This window comes from Columba livia, chromosome W (genome assembly GCF_036013475.1).
Source record: "Columba livia isolate bColLiv1 breed racing homer chromosome W, bColLiv1.pat.W.v2, whole genome shotgun sequence".
Lineage (NCBI taxonomy): Eukaryota > Metazoa > Chordata > Aves > Columbiformes > Columbidae > Columba > Columba livia.
In genome coordinates, this window is record NC_088641.1 from 10,926,969 (window position 1) to 10,951,769 (window position 24,801).

General features: G+C 42.0%; 1 protein-coding gene across 13 annotated transcripts in view; it reads left to right on the forward strand.

Annotated features, from left to right (window-relative positions):
* LOC135577116 (AN1-type zinc finger protein 5-like) overlaps nt 1-20,249 on the forward strand; it is a 28,826-nt gene extending 8,577 nt beyond the window's left edge. For all 13 annotated transcript variants that reach the window (XM_065044836.1, XM_065044838.1, XM_065044840.1 and 10 more), the window contains 2 exons: nt 18,209-18,334; nt 18,616-20,249. In XM_065044836.1, coding sequence (XP_064900908.1) covers nt 18,209-18,334; nt 18,616-18,764 — 275 coding nt within the window. In that variant the 3' untranslated portion in view covers nt 18,765-20,249. The remainder of the gene's footprint in view (nt 1-18,208; nt 18,335-18,615) is intronic.
* The last annotated feature ends 4,552 nt before the right edge of the window (nt 20,250-24,801 follow it).

Genomic DNA, 24,801 nt, shown 5'->3' on the forward strand with positions numbered 1-24,801 from the left:
TTGGCAATTGATTTTCATAACTGCCTATCAGATCGTAGGTCAGGAACAAACAATGTAGTCTTCAAAGTCTTCAAGCAAAGTAGATTTTTTTTTTTTTTTTTTTTTTTTTTTTTTTTTATAATGTCTTCAGCATTGTGAAGGCTCATTCTCTTCTGCAAACCAGAAAGTTCTAAATAGTTAGGTCTGGACAATTGTCTTTAAGCCTGTGGACTGAAAGTATATTTTCTTGCTGTTGGGATTTAAGCATTTGATTCTAGAAGCTTCTGAAGTTGTCCAAAATGAGGCTTAACAGGCTTGTGTGTGTGGTGTGTTGTTTTTTTGTGGGTTTTTTTTTTTTTTTTTTTTTGTTTTTTGTTTGTTTGTTTGTTTGTATTTTTCCCCCAGGTTGAGGTTGTAACCTGTATTCTCATTCAGAACGAATCACATCTGAAGGCAATTAAACATATCTTAGCATTTGAAGGAAGAAAGGCATGACAGATGTAACTGGCCTAGTTGGTTGTAATTTAGATGTCTAACTTGCTGTATTTTGTTGTAACTTGTAATATTCTTGGTTTAACTTTCTTGCTTGTTGTAGTTTTGTAATTGAATTCTAGTCCAGACTTGACCACAGTCAGAATATACCTTGAAGTATTCTAGAGATATTATTCATATTTGTGGTTTTCTCCACACTAATTTTGTTTTAGCAGGTTTTTAAGTGGTAATAAAAGATCCATGCAAGATAGCTGATTTGCATATTGAGCACTAAACCCAAACTGTTCTGAAAACAAGTATATTTAAAAAATCATATTGTAGCAAGTCATAGCATATTTCTAGCATTTTTTTTTGTTTTTGTGGCTCACTACTTTTCTGAATGAGTCTCCTGTCAGGTCTGTCAGCGTTTGCAGACTTAATTATTGTCAGCATGCGTATCAAAAACTTTATTTTTCTTAACCCAGTAATAGCTTTGTTTTAGGAAGCAGTGTGGTTAGTTATCACTCTGAAGCCACAGATGTGGAGTAATGCTGCCTGTAAAGAAAGTGAACTGAAACTTGTAGATGCGTATGCTTGTGAGTAAAATAAGTGTTAAAAAATCTTGCCCGAATATTGTTAACTTAGTCTTATTCCATCCATGTTGTAGGTTACCCTTTACATTCCTGAAACTTGACGTTCAATTAAATTAATGAGATGATGGTTAGCTCACTTGTCTTTTGGCTCTGTACCAAGCAAATATGATGAGTAATTTTGATGTTAAATGGCACGACTGTCCTACATGTAGGTTGAGACCTTGTTATGGGTTTCCTCACTTATGTCATAGCTACTGGTTTTATCTATAATATTAACAGTGTGTGTTGCAGATAATATTCTGAGTAAGATGCTGAATAGGTAGGTATCGTATGAGATATTGAAGGTGCGAGATGATAGATTATATTGCTTGATTCTTGTTTTAATAATTGATTCTGATTTGTTTTCAAACATGGCTATAGAATTTAACTGTGGGTGCTATCTGTATACAGTTCCTTTGTGACTGTTGATAAAATCATCAGATCTATCAACTCTGTTCAAAATAATCTTCCCATTTCTCATGTCTGTTGTAAAATGAGTAGATGTCCCTTATTGAAACAATACTGAAATGAAACTAATAATCTCTTTTAAGTCTTGAAGCTATCTCCCTTGAAAAATAAGATTGAAGACCTAATTGCTGGTCCTGTTCTTGTTACTGATAGGATGCTATTGTATCATTTTAAGAGAGATTTGCAACCGACATCGTCTTGATGGTAACCAATTAAACCATATTTCAGTGTGATATTTAAACAGCGGTATCTCATATTTCATATAAGAGTAAAAATATTCAGTGTGCCTGTTAGAGTTGGGTATGTGGGAGACTAGTTACATGCTGCAGAATAGTTTTATCCTAGTTCTTTGGCATTAAATTAAAAATGCAGTTTAGTCTTTTAACATGGGCACCTAGATCAACAAAGCAATTGCACTTTCTGAAGAAGAAATATTCTCAAGCATAATAAAACATTAAAATACTGTCCATCTTATTTTCAGTTACTCAGACTTTATATACAAGTCAGTTGTGTTAATGTGCAGTGTAAGGATTACATAATGTGTAGTATAGTTTTCAGTTGGTGGGACAGCTCACATGACTGGAATGTGGTCATGGATGGCTATGTCCTTTTCAGGAAAGACAGGCCAGCCCGGCGTGGTGGTGGAGTTCCTCTTTACGTGAGAGAGCAACTACAATGTATTGAGTATTGTCCAGGCACAGATGAGGAGTGAGTTGAGAGTCTATGGGTGAAAATTTCAGAGGTAGGCTGGCAGGGGCAATACTGTTGTGGGTGTCTATTACAGGCCACCAGATCAGGGTGAGGAAGTTGATGAGGCCTTCTACAGGCAGCTGAGAGCAGCCTCACAGTCACAGGCCCTGGTTGTGGTGGGGGACTTTAACTTTCCTGATGTTTGCTGGAAGGACTACTCAGCCAGCCAGCCACAGTCTAGGAGGTTCCTCCAGTGCCTTGACAATAACTTTCTGATGCGAATGATGGAGGAGCCAACTAGGAGAGGTGCACTGCCAGACCTCATCCTCACTTACAAGGAGGGTCTGGTTGAAGCAGTAAAGGTTGAGGGCTGCCTTGGTTGCAGTGACCATGAGATGGTGGAGTTCAGGATCTTGTGTGGCAGGAACGGAATAGCAAACAGAATTGCAACCCTGGACTTCAGCAGGGCAAACTTTGGCCTGTTCAGGCAATTGCTGGGGGAAATCCCATGGGGAAGGCTACTTGAAGGTAAAGGGGCCCAAGATAGTTGGTTAGTGTTCAGGGACTGCTTCTACCGGGCACAAGATCAGAGCATCCTGACACGTAGGAAGTCAAGGAAGGGAGCCAGGAGACCTGCTTGACTAAACAAGGAACTGCTAGACGAACTTAAGTGAAAGAGGAGAGTTTACGGATCGTGCAAGGAGGGGCTGGCCACTTGGGAAGAATATAAGACTATTGTCAGAGGGTGTAGGGAGGCAACTAGGAAAGCTAAGGCCTCCTTAGTATTAAACCTGGCGAACAGGGTCAAGGACAAAAGGAAGAACTTTTTCCAATACATGGCAGATAAAACTAACACTAGAGGCAATGTAGGCCCACTGATGAACGAGGTGGGTGCCCTGGTGACAGAAGATACAGAGAAGGCAGAGTTACTGAATGCCTTCTTTGTCTCTTTTTACACTGCCGGAGGCTGTTCTGAGGAGCCCTGTACCCCTGAGGCCCCAGAGGAAGGTAGGACAATGGAGGAGTCTGCCTTAGTTGACGAGGACTGGGTTAGGGAGCACTTAGGCAATCTGGACATCCATAAATCCATGGGTCCTGATGGGATGCACCCACGGGTTCTGAGGGAGCTGGCTGAGGTCATTGCTAGGCCACTCTCCATCATCTTTGCCAAGTCTTGGGAAACGGGAGAGGTACCTGAGGACTGGAGGAAACCAAATGCCACTTCAGTCTTCAGAATGGGCAAGAAGGAGGACCTGGGTAACTATAGACCGGTCAGCCTCACCTCCATCCCTGGAAGAGTGATGGAACAACTTATCCTTGGTGCCATCTCAAGTCATATCAAGGATAAGAGAGTCATTAGGGGCAGTCAACATGGCTTCACCAAGGGGAAGTCATGCTTAACCAACCTCATAGCCTTTTATGAGGACATAACCAAGTGGACAGATGATGGCAAAGCAGTGGATGTGGTCTATCTTGATTTCAGTAAAGCATTTGACACCATTTTCCACAGTATCCTCACGGTGGGACTGTGGTCTGGATGATCGGGTAGTGAGGTGGACTGTCATCTGGCTGAAGGAAAGAAGCCAGAGAGTTGTGGTCAATGGGACAGAGTCCAGTTCGAGGCCTGTATCCAGTGGAGTCCCTGGAGGGTCGGTACTGGGACCGGTACAATTCAATATATTCATCAACGACTTGGATGAGGGAATAGAGTGTACTATCAGCAAGTTTGCTGATGACACCAAAGTGGGAGGAGTAGCTGACATGCCAGAAGGCCGTGCTGCCATCCAGCGAGACCTGGATGGGCTGGAGAGTTGGGCAGAGAAAAATTTAATGAAATATAACAAGAGCAAGTGTAGAGTCTTGCATCTGGGTAGGAACAACCCCAGGTTCCAGTATAAGTTGGGGAACGACCTGTTGGAGAGCAGTGTAGGGGAAAGGGACCTGGGGGTCCTGGTGGACAGCAGGATGACCATGAGCCAGCACTGTGCCCTTGTGGCCTGGAAGGCCAATGGCATCCTGGGGTGTAATAGAAAGGGGGTGGTTAGTAGGTTGAGAGAGGTTCTCCTCCTCCTCTACTCTGCCCTGGTGAGACCACACCTGGAATATTGTGTCCAGTTCTGGGCCTCTCAGTTGAAGAAGGACAGGGAACTGCTGGAGAGAGTCCAGCACAGGGCAACCGAGATGATTAAGGGAGTGAAACATCTCCCTTATGAGGAAAGGCTGAGGGAGCTGGGTCTCTTTAGATTGGAGAAGAGGAGACTGAGGGGTGACCTCATTTATGTTTATAAAAATGTAAAGCGTGAGTGTCACGAGGATGGAGCCAGGCTCTTCTCGGTGACAACCAATGGTAAGACAAGGGGCAATGGGTACAAACTGGAACACAGGAGGTTCCTCTTAAATATGCGAAGAAACTTATTCCCAGTGAGGGTGACAGAGCACTGGAACAGGCTGCCCAGGGAGGTTATGGAGTCTCCTCCTCTGGAGACATTCCAAACCCGCCTGGATGCCTTCCTGTGTAGCCTCATCTAAATGTTCCTGCTCCGGCAGGGGGATTGGCCTAGATGATCTTTTGAGGTCCCTTCCAATCCCTAACATTCTGTGATTCTTCACTGGCATGCTTGCTGCTTCTTAGTACTGTGTAACTCAATGCAGTTTGTTTAACTGCTAGGGTCCTGTTTTGGATGATTTGTTTGGGTGTAGAGCAAGCTTCTACAAACCTTTTTGGTATTACTTTGGTAGCCTTTTCTGGTTACTTTAAATATGGGGAGGTGTAGTGGGTTGACCTTGGCTGTCTGCCAGATGCCCACCCAGCTGTTCTCCCCATCCTCAGCAAGACAGGGGAAGAAAGTAATATGGAAAAGCTTGTGGGTCGAGATAAGAACAGGGAGATAGTTTACCAGTTATAGTCACAGGCAAAACAGACTCAATTGGAAGAAAGCTAATTGCTTGTCAATTAAAAAAAAAAAAAAAAAATAATAAATAAATAAAAAAAGATTGGGATGGTGAGAAACAAAAACAAAACTAAAAATGCCTTTCCCCCCCTCCCCACCTTCTTGCCAGGCTCAACTTCACTCCTTTATTCCAGACTCTTCTACTTTCTCCCTCTATTCCGAGTGATGTAGGGGGAATGAGGGGTTGCAGTCAGTTCATAAAAGTTCCTCTCTGCTGTTCCTTCCTCCTAGCCCTTTTTCCCTGCTCCAACATAGGTCCATTCCACAGGATACAGTCCTTCATGAACTGCTCCAGCTGTATTGGTTTATGTAAGGAAAAATCGCTGTCAGTTCTGAAAGTCTAGTTATTACAATGGTTATTATTTCTTCAGAATAAGTCTTACAGAGTCCCTGGGGCTTTAATGCTTTGGGGTCAAAGTAGCATTGTTCTTCCTGTTTGTAGGACCTTTCTGTGTGTAGGTTGAACAGCTGTCATGCTGTGGCTTGTGGCTTAGTTCCAATTATCAGTGACCTTGCTGTTCTCCCTCAGTCTGCTTTAAAGATGCATCTTATTTTCAGACTGAGTGAAGTAAATCTTCCCAAATTTACAGTGCAACAATTCTATTTGTGTGTTTTTGTTTGATTGGTTTTGCTTGTTTGTTTGTTTGGGGTGATTTTTTTTTTGTCGTGTTGTTTTTTTGTTTGTTTGTTTTGTTCATTTTGTTGTTGCTGCTGTTGTTTGTTTTGTGGTGGTTTGTTTTTTCAGGCACTTCTTGTAGTAGAATTGTTGGTCCTTATCCTCGTAGAATTATGTTCACAGAATCATAGAATGGTTTGGGTTGGAAGAGGCCTTCAAAGTTCCTCTAGTCCAACGCCCCTACAATGAGCAGTGACATCTTCAACCAGATCAGGTTGCTCAGAGCCCTGTCCAGCCTGGCCTTTGAATGTTTCCAGGCATGTGGCATCTACAACCTCTCTGAGCAACCTGTTCCAGTGTTTTACCACTTTCATTTAAAAAAAAATAAATAAAATATTTGGTTTTGATGTGATGTTCTGGTTGACTGTTATCTTGTATCAGAGTGTCTTCAGTAAGCATGTGCCTTGTACAGTACCCAGTCAGATAAATGGAGCGAAAAGTTAAGAGAGGACTCAAGTAAAGTAATGATAATCAGGAACATTTGCTGGTTGCTGATGAACAGCCTCTTCCATGTATTCCTTAACTGCCAAGGTGTGCAAAGCAGGAGGTCATTGCTATTGTTAAGAGGTAGCAATGAAGAGGGAAAACTGAACTACTCTATCTTATGTTCAGAAGGTACTTTACCAGTACTGATGTATGTATGAGGAGCAGCTGAGGTCATTGTGTCTGTTCAGCCTGGAGAAGACTGAGGGGAGACCTCATCGTGGACTACAGTTTCCTCACAAGGGGAGGAGGAAGGGTAGACGCTGATCTCTTCTCACTGGTGACCAATGACAGAACCTGAGGGAATGCCAGGAAGGTGTACCAGGGGAGCTTCAGGTTGGACATTAGGAAAAGCTTCTTCACCCAGAGGGTAGTGCAGCACTGGAACAGGCTCCCCAGGGAGGTGTCATGGCCCCAAGCCTGACAGTATTCAAGAAGGAATCGGACAACATCCTCAGACACATGGTGTGAATTTTGGGGTTGTCATATGCAGGGACAGGTGTCGCGGTTGAGACGGACAAATGACATAGGCCAAGTTCTTCCAGGATGAAAGTAGTAGATGCCATTTATTGCCACAAGTGCATTTTTATACAGTTTTACCAGTTCATGTGTCTCTTCACTACTGGTTACAGCAGTTACAAGTTACAGCAGTAACATCTCATTGGCTGATTTTGCTATCATCAATGTTACTCTTCTACTCCCTTCTCTCTCACAGGTACACCTTAATATCTCTGGATACTCCTTTATTCCCATGTTTCTCACGGACAAGCCTTAATATCTTCAAGGCTAATTTCTGTTCCCATGCCCTCCGTGAGGGTATCCACGGACCCACCGTAGTCCCCACAATTCCCCCTTTTTGTTTTTGTGCTAAGAAAATTGCCTTCATTGTCCGCTGCAGGGCCCTTTGCAGCAGAGAAATCATGCATGGCAACATTAGTAACACAACCACAACAATCATCAAGACAATCAGTCCCGTTTTCACTACTGATAACAACCATCCTGAAAACCCCCAGCCACTGAACAATTTATTTAAGGAATCCCATCAAAATCTTCACACCCATGTCCTTGAGCTAATAACAAAAAGTCTATTGTGGCTCTATTCTGCAGTGTAGCATGTCTTACAGAATCTACATCTAACAAAAGTCCACTTAAAGCCTTAGAAGTTCTGTTAGTTGGCTTAGCTAACCAGCATCCTAATTTTTCTAAAGTATTTAAAGCTTTAGCTATGCCAACACCAGGTACAAGAGATCCTAAAACCCTTAACCCTGATCCCCAAAAATCTACATTATCATCACATTTTGACTCATATACATGCAAAAAGTGTTTTTCCCGTCTTGTGATCTATTATCATAGGTACATTGGGTGTTAAGAGAGTTAATCGTCCCAAACTACACGTTCCTCCAACAGCATTAGAAGGAATTCCTGGCCAGGCTGTATCTCCACAGATCAAGAATACACCATACGGGAGTTTTTGGGGTTGCTCTCCCATATTATCAACGGCACCCCTTGGATTCTTCCGCGAGAAATAACCATGGTGATGGAGAGGGCTATGTGCCAACAGGAACTCTGTTAAGGCAATAAAACGTGTTCTGGTGGTAAAAGGCTTTTCTTCATATGAGTAGGGTTGCTGATACTGAGGAAGCAGGTCTGCATGTAACAGTAACAACCGTTTTCCTACTGTTGTTTCAGCTTTTGTCTAGTGATTTATTCCATGGCAGTCATAAGGCAATGATTTGGAGTACTTTGCCTGATGATTAACACAGTGTGATTTCTGGCATAAAATGAACTTAACGTATTGAGGAATGGCATTGTGGTGGCCCAGTTAGATTTGGCTTACATGCTAGAAGGAGCCTTTTGTGACAAGCAGTTGTCAGGAGAGTATCTGATTAATTTGGCTCCTAATGTCATGCCAGAAATACTAAAACTTGTAATATTTCATTTGAGCCACAGTTTGATGAAAAAGGGGGTTTTGTTCTGACTTGTAAGCTTTAGTTAAAGGTTATTGTCCCTGTTCTAGCTGTTAATCAGAAGCTACTTTGAGGACTTCATTATTAAAGCTCATTATTAGATCTAACTCTACTAGCATAAAAGTGAGAGGATACCTCATTTCTGCAGGTGTTATCTGTGTAGAGTAATAAATTGAACACTTTCATTCTGATTTAGGGGGCCCTGCGCCATCTCCTTGTCTTGGAACCTTTTAGTTGCCCATTTTTGCATGTTATCTGCTTTTCCTTTTTGGAATGTATTTTAGTTGTGGGACAAGGATCCTGTTTGGCAGGAAATGGGCCTTTGCACTTTGGATTATTATCATTGCTTTCTAGTTACTGTGTTGCTGGTTGTGGCAGTGAACACTTGTGAGTTTATATGGAGGAGGAAGTACATTTGTAGTAGTTGCTAACATTTTCCCATAGATGGATTTGGTTTTAATCTTTATTTTGTGACACAAAATGATCTACTAGAGTATCTCTTTGCCTTGATGGTTCAGTGAGCTCGGATTGGGCACGACGGGCGGGCCGGCGAGAGTAATGAGTCTAATTCAATATGAATTTAACATCAGTACCCTTTAATGAACTCTTAACAACGCTGAATATCAATGTCCGCCAGACCACGTTTTTCCAACCCTTATATACTCTATACCGAAAGGCCATGCGGCAAGCACAGGCTACGATTGGTTACACTTGCAGTCACTCTTCCCCCCACCACGATGGTGATTAGCTGCAGGGCACTGTCCACATGCTATTCATGCGCAGCGACGATGGCCTGGGTCGAGGGCAGACCAGCTTCTGTTTACTTCCGTATGGTCCTAGTGCACCACAGCCACCCCAAGCCCTGGCTTGTTCACAGCATATGGCCCAAAAACTCTCCACAGGTCACTGCTGCACTTGCACTGCCTCTTGTGAGGTTTGTCCTCCATTGGTTCAGGTGGTTCTTGCTATTGTACTTCCTATAACATGCGACTCAAATCTCAGATTACAACAGTTTAAAGGTATTTCCATTACAATCTCTACCCTTGGTTTCTTTGGACCAGGTTATAGGGTTTTAACATTGCAATGAACTCCTCCCCTTGCCCCTGCTCTGACTTGTATTTATCTGTCTTAATCTTTTCTGGGACACCCATTACAGCAAAGCAAGCTGTGAGATGTTTACATACATGTTGTGCTTTTTCCCCTGGTAAAGCAGTAGCCCATATCATTTTTGAAAAAGTATCAATTGTGACATGCACATATTTAAGTCTTCCGAATTCTGGCACATGTGTCACATCCATTTGCCATACTTCTAAGGCTTTTAAACCTCGAGGATTGACACCGATTCCTATACCTAACATCTGGCCTCCACACTGAGGACATGCCTGTACAATGCTTCTTGCTTCATTTAAAGTTAAATCGATTTGTCTTTGCAGACCTCTGGCATTTTGATGAAAGCTCTCATGACTTTGTCTCGCTTGTTGGAATTTATCTGTTGGAGGCATGTGCTGTACTGAACTTACTAAACTATCTGCAATTTGATTTCCTTCACCTAGACCAAGATTCCATTGATGACTACGAATGTGAATCACACAGCAGAGTTCTTTTCTTTGATTTAAAATAGCTCTCAACTGTACAAACAATTTTCCTAATCGAGGATTATTCGATTGTCTTAGCAGAGCATTTTCCATTCTGGGTATTACACCTGCTACATACAAAGAATCTGTGACAACATTTAAAGCAGATTTCAGCCAATTATTTAAGGCCCATATTACTGCCGTGAGCTCTAACATCTGCAATGAATCCTCTTTTGAACCTTCAATTAAATGCTGTTTCCACTGACTATTCTCTTGCCAGACACATGCTGCCTGGTGTCTTCGTTTTCCTGCATCTGTATATGCTGTAAGCCCTTCAACAGGTTTTGCTTTTACTTTGCTTCTCTCTAACCACTGATTTGTTCTAAGGAATTGCCATAGCTTCCCTTTTGGTTGTCGTGAATGTACCTTGCCTATAAATCCTAATAATGCATTCTGAATAGGCACCGAATTTCTCAGCCACCATTCTAAATCGGCTCCATTTATCGGAATACTGATGTCATCTGGTTCCTGACCGCTAATTTCTATTATTCGAGATCTTCCTTTTCGAATGAATTCTCCAACTGCTTCTGGTCTTGTTTGAATGCTGAATTTTGGTTGGACACTAAGAAAAACCCATTCTAATAATCGTAAATCATTTTCTGTTTTCAATCTGACAGTGGCACAAAAGGAAGAATCTGTAGCAAGATCTATAGGGAATTCCCCGTCTTTGTTTTGCCACTGGCAGATGATTGCACATGGATGTTCTAGATTGCTAATAAGAAGGGAAATTGGTCGATCAGAAAGTCTTCGGCTAGACCGATTTGTCTGTACCTTTTGTATAATATCAGAAAGACATTTGAGATGCACGGACTGTAAGCTTATTTTCTTAGCTGGATCACCTCCTTTTAGAAGTGAAGTAAGAGGTGCTATATCATTGTTAGTAATGCCTACGCAATTTCTAATCCATTGTATGTCCCCTAACAATTTTTGGACATCATTTAATGTCTGTAAATCAGTATGTAATTCGATTTTTTGTGGACGAATCTGTGCATCACAAATGGACCAACCAAGGTATTTCCAAGGTGCAGACCTTTGAACTTTCTCTGGAGCTATGACCAATCCCTTTTCTTTGAGTTTGATCGTAATTTGGACTGTGGAACTTTCTGTGAACTCAGCTTGTTGACAGAACAGAATATCATCCATATAATGATAAATAATTGTTTGTTTCCATGATGCACGAGTAGGTTGAAGTGCCCATGCAACATACATTTGGCACAGTGTAGGAGAATTTTTCATACCTTGCGGTAGCACTACCCACTCATACCTATTAGCTGGTTCCGCTTTGTTTACAGAAGGCAGTGTAAATGCAAAACGCTGTGTATCTTGTTCATGTAAAGGAATGGTAAAGAAACAATCCTTTAAATCTACAATTAGAATATGCCAATTTTCTGGTAACATTACAGGTGATGGTAATCCAGGCTGTAACACACCCATGGCTTGCATTTGATCATTTACCTTTCGCAAGTCATATAATAATCGCCACTTTCCACTCTTTTTTGGTATTACAAAAATCGGGGTATTCCATGGACTAGTAGAAGGCTTGATATGGCCTGCAACTAATTGCTCTTCTACTAATTCATGTGCCTTTTGCAGTCGCTCTTCCGTTAATGGCCACTGGTCAACCCAAACTGGGCTATCTGTTAACCAGGTCAATGGAGGGTTGGATGACTGCTTTCCAGTGACCACTAAGGAAAAGGTGAAGTAGTTAACACGGCACCAAGTTGCCCCAAGACGTCATGTCCAATAAGCGCCTCAAGGCTGCTTGGCAATTCCATTACATACACCCTAAGGGTTACACATTGACCTTCAGGGAAACTAATAGAAATGGGATCAACACTTATATTTGGAGTAGTTTGACCCCCTACTCCAGCTACAGTAGAAGAGATTGATTTTTGAAGTTTCCATTTTCGTGGCCATTTGAATTGACTAATGATGGAGACATCAGCTCCAGTATCAAGCATTGCATTTACATCTACAACAACAGTAGAATCAGATCGAAATAGTTGTACACGTAACATGGGATGCTGAGTCATTGATGAGGTGAAGCAAACTGCAGGACCTGTCGATCCAAATCCTTTATCACGCCTTTCTATTGAGGATGCTGGAGGAACTCCTGGAAGCATTGGTAGGCAGTTTTCCAATGCTACTACCTGAGCTATTTTACTCCCAGAAGGTATAAAAATTGGTGGATGCAGAGTGTAAGCCAGGATTTGAACAGTTCCTGTGAAATCTGCATCAATTATCCCTGTTATTAGTATAAGACCCTTGATACTAGCAGAAGAACGGTCAATCAGTAGGCCTCCAATGAGACTATCTTGTCGAAATAAAGGTCCTTTAGCATTTGTTGGTACTCTATGAACTGCAGTATTGGTCAATGTTATATCTACTGCTGTCTCCACATCAACTCCGAGGCTTCCTGCGGTGCTTGGCTTGTTGAGGTGAAAGAAACCTGGTTCACAGTTGGTCGCTGATTGTAATACAGGTTCGGAGATGTTCTTTGTGTCCTCGCGCGCACTCCGTTTGCGCTCACTTGACCGTTTCCCGATCTCTGGCAAGTCTCTGTAGCATGATTGTTAGACTGGCATTTGTCACACCAAACTGCTGCAGTACAATTCGTTTGGATGTGTTCTTTACTTCCACAGCGATGACAGGAATTGTATAATGGTTTATATTATTTATTTGTAGATCACTGAACTGCTGCTACAACTGGTTGTATTGTAGATGAGACTTGCTGGCTAACTTGTCCTGACATTCGCAAGTCAAGTTGTTCAAGCTTGCTGGTAATCTCTTGCAGTAACTGCTCTACTACTTGGGGTGAGCCCAATGATGTAGAAGAAGGCTCACAAGAAACTTCCACAGGTGGCCAACAATGATAGGACAAGGGGTAATGGGATCAAGCTGGAACACAAGAGGTTCCGCTTAAATTTGAGAAAAAACTTCTTCTCAGGGAGGGTGACAGAGCACTGGAACAGGCTGCCCAGGGAGGTTGTGGAGTCTCCTTCTCTGGAGACATTCAAAACCCACCTGGGCATGTTCCTGTGCGACCTCACCTAGGCGTTCCTGCTCCAGCAGGGGGATTGGACTAGATGATCTTTTGAGGTCCCTTCCAATCCCAAACATACTGTGATACTGTGTGATACTGTGTTTGTGGAGGCACGTCGTGGGGCGGCCCCGGCCCGCCCGGCCGGGCCCGGCCCGGCCCGGCTGACGCAATGGTCTTAGAGGGGGGCGTGTCTGGCAGGGCAGGGGCAGGGCAGAGGTGGAGCTGTAGGCGGAGGGCGGTACTCAGGGCCTCCCGCATCCGGACATTCCCCTAGTTGCACTTCCGGTTTCTAGTCACATTGCCTCAGAGACTCAGAAAAGGAAACTTCCGGTACTTTGTTTACGGACGGCAAAGTTTCCAACTCCCGCCGCAGATCGGATTGCGAGAGTATTGGCTGAGCCGGGACCCCCCGGCCACCCCGAACGGCAGGCAGACCCCACAGAGTAGCCCACAGGCCCCTCTTCTCTTTTGGCCGACGTGTTTTATCAGTCCAGGTTTGTTCTGGGACAAGCGCCCTCGCGGCTCTCAGGGCAGCGCTTTGTTCGGACTTCATTACTTCTAATGATTCTAACACGTTTCTCCACAATTCTCTCAGAGCTTTAATTTCTTTCTCTTCTTCCCCTCTGATAGTCTTATCCCACATTGTGTCCCCCACTGATCTCCATTCCGTTGGGGAAAACAAAAGTGGAATTTCTCCAAAGTGTCCCCACTTCTGAGCTAAAAAAATCAATGTGACTAGGTTTTCCTGTGACGATTTAATACCTCTCTTAGAGAGTATACTCGTCAACAGTGCCGCGGCTGTTTCAATATCCATTATCTTATCAGCGCGGTCTTAAAGTAGAAGGCGAGTGGCCAGCTCGTCTGGTGCTTGTCTTTTGATACCAGACAAAGCACACTCTCCTACAACCCGGCTTGGCTCCGTCTTTAGGAATGCTGCTTACCGCAGTAATTGTGCTCCGTAGTTCCTGCTTTGTGAACCATCCTCTGCTACCATTTGTCGTAAGACGATGTGGAGAATGCAAAATTGCCGGCAGGACCTCTTTGAGCACGACGGGCGGGCCGGCGAGAGTAATGAGTCTAATTCAATATGAATTTAACATCAGTACCCTTTAATGAACTCTTAACAACGCTGAATATCAATGTCCGCCAGACCACGTTTTTCCAACCCTTATATACTCTATACCGAAAGGCCATGCGGCAAGCACAGGCTACGATTGGTTACACTTGCAGTCACTCTTCCCCCCACCACGATGGTGATTAGCTGCAGGGCACTGTCCACATGCTATTCATGCGCAGCGACGATGGCCTGGGTCGAGGGCAGACCAGCTTCTGTTTACTTCCGTATGGTCCTAGTGCACCACAGCCACCCCAAGCCCTGGCTTGTTCACAGCATATGGCCCAAAAACTCTCCACAGGTCACTGCTGCACTTGCACTGCCTCTTGTGAGGTTTGTCCTCCATTGGTTCAGGTGGTTCTTGCTATTGTACTTCCTATAACATGCGACTCAAATCTCAGATTACAACAGTTTAAAGGTATTTCCATTACAATCTCTACCCTTGGTTTCTTTGGACCAGGTTATAGGGTTTTAACATTGCAATGAACTCCTCCCCTTGCCCCTGCTCTGACTTGTATTTATCCATGGACCACAGTCCCTTAGGGGTGTACCTGCTACAAGTGGAGCTTTATGAACCACAGCCTCTTTAGGCGTGTACCTGCCGTGGCATAGACTAATCTACAGCCACATTTGCTTTGAGGTGCACCTGTTCCAGCGTGGCCTTCTCCATGAGCTACAATGCCTTCAGAGATATACCTGCTCCAGTGTGGCCTTACTCACAGCCACAGTCCCTTCAGGAGTGTACCTGTTGTGTTGTGGACTTATCCACAGCCACGGATGCTTTGAGATGTACCTTCTCCAGTGTGGACTTATCCTTGAGCCGCAATCCCTTCAGAGGTATACCTGCTGTGGCACAGACATGTCCACAGCCACAGATAGTTCAGAGTGTCCTGCTCCCATGTGAACTCATCCACAGGTCACAGTCCCTTTGGCTTGACTTCACACAGAGTTCCAGCCTGTTCAGTACAGCAGCAATGCCCTGGTCATCTGCCAGCCCAGGTGCATGACCATTGCTGTTATCAGAATGTTTCCAGGCACAGCAGAGTAAAATGAGCAGCAGTACAGCAAGCAGCAAAAGCAAAAAGCAGCCACTAATGAGCACTAGACTCTAATATACAGTAAGGCAAGCGACCCCCATGGAAAGCACAGGAGCCTGCCAATTCATAGCTCAACAACAATAACAGCTATAAACTTGATCTAGCATATTCCCATCAAATCTGTCATTATCTCAGACCATTTGAGCCTCTTGTTGGGTGCCAAAAAGGCCTGTAATGGCTTAACCCTGGTAGGCAGCTAAGCAGCTGTCATGGTTTCTCTTATCTTTTTTCCCTTAAGGTTTCTTTTTTTCCCCCTGTGGGCCACCAATTAAATCTGTCAAGGTTTAATTGCAAGGCGACAATAAACTGTGCCAGATGCTCTCTGTTAATCCCCCCTCCACCCTCTCCTTAGAGAGGAAAAAGCGATAAGAAGGATAAGGAAGAGAGGCTTCAAGTTGGAAAGGTTTTAAAGGCTTTATTAATGCTACTAATAAAGAGAGAAAATATACAAAATATACAAAACCAATCTTGAATATCCTGGGTTGACCGATGTGGAGCTGACCTTACTCCAGCAGCGGCAGAGCTGGAAACTGGCGCGGCTCCAGCAGCTGCAGGGCAGGCACCCGGAAGTCCTGGCCTGGATTCTGCAGTAAACTGGAACTGGATCTCGGATCACAGGCATGACAGGCAGGGTCCTCTTCAGATGCCGGCCATGGTCGAAGAGAGCAAGACCCTCGTGATCTCCCTCTTTTATAGGGTGTATGACGCGTATGGGATGGAATACTCGGTCAGTTTTAGTCACCTGTTCTGTCTGCCCCTCCTTGCAAATATTTCCCATTATCAGTTAACCTTGGTTACCATAGTAATAAACCTAAACATGAGCTTCTTCTGCATTTCATTGGTCATCTTATCAGTCCCAGAGTGAACAGCGTCTCAAAAAGTATGCAGCTAACTTCAGGAAAGTGCAGTTACTTAGAAGTACTTAGCTGAAAGGAAAATTCACTAAAAGAGGAACTGGTCTTGTTTTTAACAAAACCAGGACAACAGCACACAGCTGCTTGCTCACTGCTCCGCAGTGGGATGGGGGAGAAAATTGGAAGGTTCTCTTTTTCCATCTGCCACGATTTACAACTAGCATTTCACTTAAAACAGACTGCTAAAATAACAAATCTCAAAGGAGCTTGACCATGCTGCTTGGTTTGGGAGATGTTTAGTCAATTTCTTAATGCTGTAACTAATGCCTCTCAGCTAAGGTGTGTGGTATCCAACAGGCTTATATATATTCATCTAGAAAATGTTACTTGTGAAGACAAAGGAATTGTTTAATTAAAAAAAAGCAGCTGTGGGAACTACTCTGAAAAGTATTAATAACGGTAATGATTGTAGTGCCGTACCTTTGCTTTTTACCGATAGCATGCTTAAATATGGAAAAAGTATTATTTATTCAAGACTGGAGGGTATTGTTATCCTCAGACTTAGCAAAACAGCGTTGACACCGAACTCTTCACACTTTCTAGAAAAATCTATAGAATATATCAAAAATAAATTTACTGAAGAGTTTAAGTTGTTCCTTAAGACTGTTACAGTTATTATATTGTATAAGAAAATACTGTTTTCCTGTATAAAACTCTTTGTGTATAAGCACTGAAAGTTCCTTGTTACCTCTGAAAGTTTGTCACTTTTGAATCTTGTTTATAATCTAGAATATGAACTGTTGACTGGAGGCTCTCCTTGTTAACTTGTGCAGTGAATTGTGAAATGGGGCTTGGATCTGTGAGGCTCTGTGTTAGTAGTAATAGGCATATGAGTATAATACAAATAAAATTTTAAAAGAGCATATATTAATACTAAAGATAATAAAGTTAATTATAAGGGGTTCATGATGTCTGGAAAAATTCCACTTCTTACAGAATGCAACTCTTACTGATCCAAAAGGATCTCAACTAAGAAATACTATTTGTGTGCATAAAGTTGGTTATGAGTCCTTTAAGCCTGTGTTCTCAGTCATTAATTCTGGAGTGTATTTTATAGTTTGTTCATTATCTTTTAAAACAATAGCTGTAATCATACAACTGAGTGTCCAGGAAAACTGAAGAGGAACAGACTCCTTGGGTTGTGTGTGTTAAAGTTCATGTACAAACACACCTCCCTTGACTTTCCTCTGCACTAATTTGAGTATAAAAAGGATTTTAAAAACTGATGAAAACTTAATTTTTCAAAGGAAACTAACAGGTCCACATAAGTTCACAGAAGGACCTATTTTTGTTCTGCAGAGGACTTGAGTAAAATGTGACAAATTTGACCAAAAGTGTTCATGACAAAGGCAATTGAAAAATAAGTTATTTTCACTCTACCTGCCTGATCACTAAGGTTGAATATAGTACAAGGATACAGATATCCAATGTAAATATGTACTTTTTTTCCTTGAACTTGCTGAAAAAAGTGTCTGAAACAAGGGCTCTTTTGAGCTGCATGGTTTGTAGTAGTATGCTTGATGTATCACAGAATCAGTGGTTTGAAGCTCAAGAATGTCAGCTATTGTTCTGGTCGACTCTGAAGTTTTAGATCAAACGACTTGGCAAGTATAGTAGCAGAGTAACTTGGTGCTCTGACAAAAAAGCATTACTGTAAATGTCATTTGTTTCTAAAATATGTTCCTATTGACTATTTTCCACAAGTATCCCCTCTTTTCAACATCTTTGTGACAATATTGTTATTGTTTTGGATTGATTTAAACTAGATCATAGGACTTTTAACGTTGTGTGTACATGGAGCTTCTGGAGTGCTTTCCAAGCCTTTACACCTATATGGGTGTATACAAGTGATAACGCTAGGTATCCCGTATTTTCTAATGATGGAACAGTGGGGAAAGCTTGATTGTTTTCTGTAGAAATAAAAGGGAAGTTAATAGAATACATATTCTACTTAGTACTTCAGACAATAAACTTCAGGGTCTTAGTAGAGGGGAATTAACTGTTAATAAATACAGGTATGCTACTGAGTAGCTAATGAAGCCAAGAAAAGGAGATAATTGATCTCTATTTCTTTTGCTTCCTTTAACAGTTGTTACTCAACCAAGCCCATCAGTTTCTCAACCTAGTACTTCACAGAATGAAGAGAAACCTTCTGAACTACCTAAACCAAAGAAAAACAGATGTTTCGTGTGCAGAAAGAAGGTTGGCCTTACAGGTATGAGAGCACTCTGTCAATATTGAACAGATCTGTACGATTAGTTGTCTCTTACTGGATTTAATTTGTTGAAGTACCTGTAGCCATTAAACTTTCTTGCCGTTTCAAAATCTATAGTATTAGGTCCCTTAATAGAGATGTTATTTGGAAATATCCATTTTACTTATTTTGTTTGTGAAAGTAGATGCACATACCCCCTTTGTACTGAATAAGCCCTTCATTTATAGCTTGCTTAAGTCTGAAGCTTCCTGGTGATGTTGCTTTTCCTTTTCTTTGTACAGGATTTGATTGCCGATGTGGAAATTTATTTTGTGGACTTCACCGTTATTCTGACAAGCATAAATGCCCATATGATTACAAATCAGAAGCTGCAGCAAAACTTAGGAAAGAGAATCCAGTTGTGGTGGCTGAAAAAATCCAGAGAATATAAACTAGTCTACTTGTGAAAAGACTGACTTTTATCTGTTTTATTTTAATATACACTAGGAAAGCATTAAAGAGCAGTTGCATGGCAATTTTTCTTGTTCTCCAAAGTTTTATGTCTGTAGTAATATTTCGGAATGTTTGAGTGTTTGTTACAGGCAGAATTGGATAGATACAGCACTTGAATATATATATGCTCTCCTCAGAATATGACTGGATGGTCGGAACCTGCACAGGAATACACATGCACAGAGAACAGGCTCTAGTTCACATGTGCCAAACAGATCTATCTGCATGTTTGCAGCATATCTGCCTTTTGAGATGTTAAAGGTGTATAACATTAGCTAAAGGCTATGTGCCTGTTGGGGAGAAGGATATGTCACAAAGTTTGGCGACCTAATTCTATCATTTAAAATCTTGTTCTGCTTTTAATTTCCACACACCATTGTTTTCCAGCAGAATAGAATGTAAGCCGTGTAGAGGGCTCTGCCTTCCAGTAAGATGAGTGTTGGTGCCATATTTAATAAAAAGTCATTTAACAATTGCAATTGGAAAAATAGGAAAAAAATCAGATATGTACAAGAAAACTATTTTGGAACAGTTTACATTAAGTTTAGAACCATGAAAACAGTTTCCCGGAGGAAATGTCCTCTTAGAAACTTAAGAACTGGCCTGCAATAGTTGGCTGCTTTTCCTTGCATAGCTAAAATATTGTGTAGCACAATATTGTACTAAGATTGTCTTATAAAACAAAAGCTACATCTGTGTGGGTTTTTTTTAGACACACCACAGCAGCTTGATGCATCTGTGAAAGCTGCAGAAGTATTTGAGCAGTTTATTATTCATGTACTTCTTTTGAACCCAGAAGACAATGAACTTAAGAATATTAGGATTTTTTTTTTTTTTTTTTATTGTAACAATTGCACAAGCAGCCATTTTTGGGTATGGAAAACCATACCCAACATGATGCCTGTAGATGTAAGTGGGAGCTAGAGCCACTCTTGGAGGGCTGCTTTATCATTTCTAATTGTACTTGGGTGTAGAACTGTGGTGTTCTTTAGTGTATTGCATGGGCTTTGTTACCTACAGCTTTGTATAATAACTAGAAAAGGCAATGCTTGCTGATGCTTGTCTGGTAATATCACTTCTGTGTTATAATGGAAGGGTTTTTTGTGATTTATGAAACTTGTGGGTTTTTTATATAATCAAGTATAGTGTAGACTAGTGTTGTAGTAATGCCTCTTCTCGTGTAAATAGTTGTGTATGTACACAAGATGCTACTTCTGACTTCTGTTGCAGTGTTTGGTCTTAGTTTCTTAGTTCACTATTAAAAGCATCAGACTTTTGCTTTAACTTAGTTTTTTTCAATTTAGTTATCAGATATGCAAACATGTACAGATAGTTCATACTTGGGTATTGCACATAATCACACTATCCAGCAGTTATGCTTTGTTGTATCGTGTAAATAATAAAAATCATGTACAGAAGGAAATCCTTTTTGTGATAGTTTATTGGTTTTAGTTATTGCTGTGACTTGAAAGTGGCCCTGTGGAGGCTGGGGTACAAAGCTACTACTGGGTTCGTATAGTTTGTTTGTTTGGGGTTTTTTTGGGGTGTTTTTTTTAGGGGGGTGTGGTTTTGTTTGTTTGTTTTAAAACTGTCTGTCTAACCTCCTTATTTCTTATTTTGACATACCAACTTAAGATGGCTTGTTGAGGTCAGAGAATCATGAATAGCTGGAATAGAGGTAACTACTTGATGACCAGACAAAGACGTCAGCAAACATCAATGTGCTTAAAGGGAATGAAGGAATTATTAGCAGTGAACTTTAAATGTTTGTGGTTTGTTGTGGTGTCATGGGGGAGTAATTTAGGGTTCTGCTTGCTACAGAACAATGTTTAGATTTCTTAAGAGAGAAGCGCGACTTAAAAGAGTTCGGTGGCGTGTTCACTCCATTATTTACTGCATGGGGGAAATATGCCAAGCCAAATACTGCTTACCTTCTCTCCAGGAACCTGATTACCCATTCATGAAGCAAACCTTCAGGTGTCTTCCCTCCCTGATAACCGTTCACTCTGGAGTCTGTGTCTTGGGGCTCCAGAGACAAACTCTCAGGCAAGGCCTGTGTCTGTTGTGGTGCAAACTGTCAGGATTCTTCTCTCCCTGATAACCATTCGCTTTGGAGTCTGCATTTTAGAACTCCCGTAGCAAACTTTCAGGTGAGGCCCGATAACCATATGCAGAGCAGACTTTCAGGAGACAAAACTCTTAGAAAAATAAAAATTTATTGGAGTAGAAGAGCAGGAGGGCTGGCTCAAGCTGGGTACCTGTGCAGAGGTCTGCCCAAGCATAGAAAACTACAAACTTTTATATCTTTACAGACCATTCACACCAAGATCCAGTCCAATAGCAAAATTTCACCACCAGGTCCTTTGCTCCCCATTGGGCCCTTTTTCTCTGACACCACGTGGGCCTTTGTTTTGTTCAGTTGTAGACATTGGTTTTGGTCCATATCCATTTTGTCTGGATAAATCCTTTCTTCTCAACGAAGTGCAAAATAGGCCCCGCTTTGCAGATGTCTGCAATGTCTCTGTGTTAGCCTTGGATCATTGTTTTCCCAGTCAGTTCCATCCTTCCCAGCAAAATGCAATCTAGACTTGATCTTGCAAGCGTTTAGTGTAGTCTGCAGTTGCCCCTGGTAAAATTTTAGCAAATCTAGTCTACTAAGTAACATGAATCAAAGAGTATATTAGAAATCATACAACCTTATATTTCTAATTAATCCATTACATTCAGTATGCATCTACTTAAGCTAAATGACTAATATTGAACTTAAATTTGGCTCATCTACTACCTGTGAGTAGTAAAATCATTGCTGTACAGCTCCCTTATTTAGCAGGGAGAGCTCAAAGCAGGCTCATCCAGGCTGTCATATTTATAGAATGAAGTGGTTGACTCATAGTCAATTGCATACAGTAGGAAAAGCATGCACGAGACTCTCTGCACCCACAAGCCACCAGTGTTCAGTGCGCTGTTCTGCTTCTTTGTGGGTCTCCTGGAAGGAATTCTTGGCCTGGCTGTGGCTCGGGCCCTTCCCTCCTCTGGAGTCTGGACCAAATTGCTGCTGGTTTGGCTGGGTGGGTGGGGAGGGGGAGGGGGTCAAGTGCATCCGCCACATGTGGTTTGGTGTGTTTTTTCGTTTTGGCTACAAAAGTTATTTTCAGTGGACCTGTTTTAATACAGCCAGTATACTGTTTTGTTCAAATCTTCACCAGCAGGCCTGGGCAGAGTTGTCAGGGTCTGTATCCAAATATAGATGTAACATATGCCAGGCTATATTTTTTAATCATGAAACTGTTTTACAGCATCAAAACTACCCTTTTTACACCTTTTTGTATTGAAGTAAAATCAACTGCATCATAAAAAGCTTGTTGAGTTATTATTTTTTTATTTTGTGAATGCACATTGAAACTGGACATTTGGGGAGAATGTGTCCAGATTAGCAATACCATCAGGGCAAGAATCTTTTAGAAAGGATAACCATGCTGATACCAGTACTTAGTGACTCTGATTGTCTTTTCCATTCATTTGCTTTTTTAAAAAAAAATCTGTACTAAGACTTTAATTAAATTATCTCAGTAGATCAGAGAAGTACTGCCTCTGAGGCACGAAAATTACTTAACAATCTGTGAGGTTATAAAGAAGGTATGTTTACTCAGTGCTGGACACACATGGGGAACAACTCCTCCCAGATGTGGCAAATGCTCAGCAGCCACGAACTGTTTAAATGCTGTGAAGTATTACATATTCATGAAAATTCTAGGAATGCCTATACATATTCATAACCTGTCCCTGAGAAGGTGGTTCTTATTACAATGAGTTCCAGGAAGTCATTTCCATAGTCTCCACCTCTGACCACACCTGGTTGTGCCTGCGCAGTACCACCTGGTGGTCGTGGGCCAAGGTCTTCTTCACTGTACACTTTTAGCTCTGGCCTGGTGTGCTGAGTTGGCCAGGGCTCAAACTGAAGGCCTGTGAAGTCATCAGTGAATTCCTGTTTCTCATACAACGCACAAAGCTCTAAGCTAGGCAATTGCTATGAGGGTTAAGGGTTAGCCCTTTAAGCGTTAGTTAGTTAGTTCCCTGTATCAATCCCCCCTTTTCTAAGAGGTTAGTAAATTCTTTTACTAATATAATGATTCTTTATCTGCATTTTCTCTAACCACAGGTAAGAAGGCTACTTATATCTGAGAAAACCCATCTCTCTCCCTCAAAAAACGAACAGATTTTTAACGTTCAACGAAACATTCGAGTTACCATCACAAAAAACTAATGTATAATGCAAAAGTCCAGCTCTCAGTGTTTGTCCACTGCGCTGCTGAGCTCTTTTGGGACAGGTGACAACCATATGGCTGGTGATCCGGCAGAAATGGCATCTTCTGGGCTGTGATGGGAGCTTGTATTCTTTGGCGTGGTGACCCCGCTCACTGCAGCTGTAGCATTTGTCTTCTCTTTTGGGTTTCTTCTTGCTGAGGTGGTAAGTGCCGCCTGGGCTCGTCACCCAGAAGGACCAAAGGGACCAAGAGGTTACCCAGAAGGTCCAGGAGGACCAAAACATGTCAAGGTGGACATAACCTCATTTCTTCGATAGAATTTCAGAAAGATTTTGGTTAATTACTACAAATTTAAAGCTCTCTCCTGCAGAAGTGGGCAATGCAATATATATATATATACACTCTGATTGTTTTGATTCCAAAGCACCAATTTAAAGCATCCCCCCATGGTTTTATTCAGATCTTGTCCATGCCAATTTTCGTCCCACCCATGTGCTAAGGCTATGACCATAAGAAACACCATTTTCCGGGTTGCACCTGGGTTACCCTTCATGGTGCTTTGCAGGCTTTCTTCACTCTAGAATAATGGATCCGGGCATTCTGTTCTTTAATCTTGATAGCACTGAAAGATGTCAGAAGTACTTGAAATGGACCTTCCTATTGTGGTTCCAAAGTCTTTTTCTGCAAGAGACTTCACATACACATCATCTCCCAGTTGGATGTTATGTAATGGCCCATCCAAACCCCTACTCCGAGTCCCAAACACATTTCCCAATTTTGTTGTTTACCCAGTGCCACCATGTAAGAAGTCATAATTTCATCCCCTACTTGTGCAGACATCCCCTTCTGTATACTATAGGGTCTCCCATACAGGATTTCAAAAGGGCTCAACCCTTCCTTTGCCCTTGGCCTTGTTTGTACGCAAGAAGGCCAAAGGCAAAGATTGAGGCCAAGACAAGTTCACCTCCTGCCCCAATTTTACAATTTGTTGTTTAATTAGATGATTCATTTTTTCTACCTGGCCAATGGATTAAGAATGATAAGGGGTATGTAGCTACCAGTCTACTCCGAAGTGCTGACTGATTTGCTGTACAACTTTTGAAATAAAATGTGGCCCTCTATCAGAGGATATAACAGCTGAAACTCCAAACCTTGGTATTATTTCTTGTACTAATGTTCTAGTCACCTCCTGAGCTTTTGCTGTTCTGGTAGGGAATGCTTCTGGCCAACCCAAAAAGGTATAAGTTAATACCAACAAATATTGGTACCTCCCTTTTCTTGGGAGTTCCGAAAAAATCAATTTGCTATTGTTGCCCAGGCCCATGTCCTTTCCCAATTTGACCCATCTCTGGCTTGTGTGTATTCTTAGGATTAGTCTGGAGGCAAAGATCGCATTGCTGTGTCACCTGCCTTACGGTAGTATACAGACTTCTAGCTACTATTTTTCTGATCAAATGTTTATATAGTGTTTCTGCTCTCCAGTGTCTCTTCCTGTGCTCTTCTCTTACTAAAGGCCAAACTAAATAGGAGGGAATGATAAGTTTTCCCTAGGGGGTGTGAGCCCACCCTTCCTAATTATAGGATTCCTCTAAATCTATAATAAGTTTCCGATCTTTCTTAATATACTCTGGCTTACCTTCCAAAGAAGCCTGCCCGTCAGGGACTAGGGCGCTTTCTATTTTTACCTCCCCGTTTTGCCTCTCTGTCTGC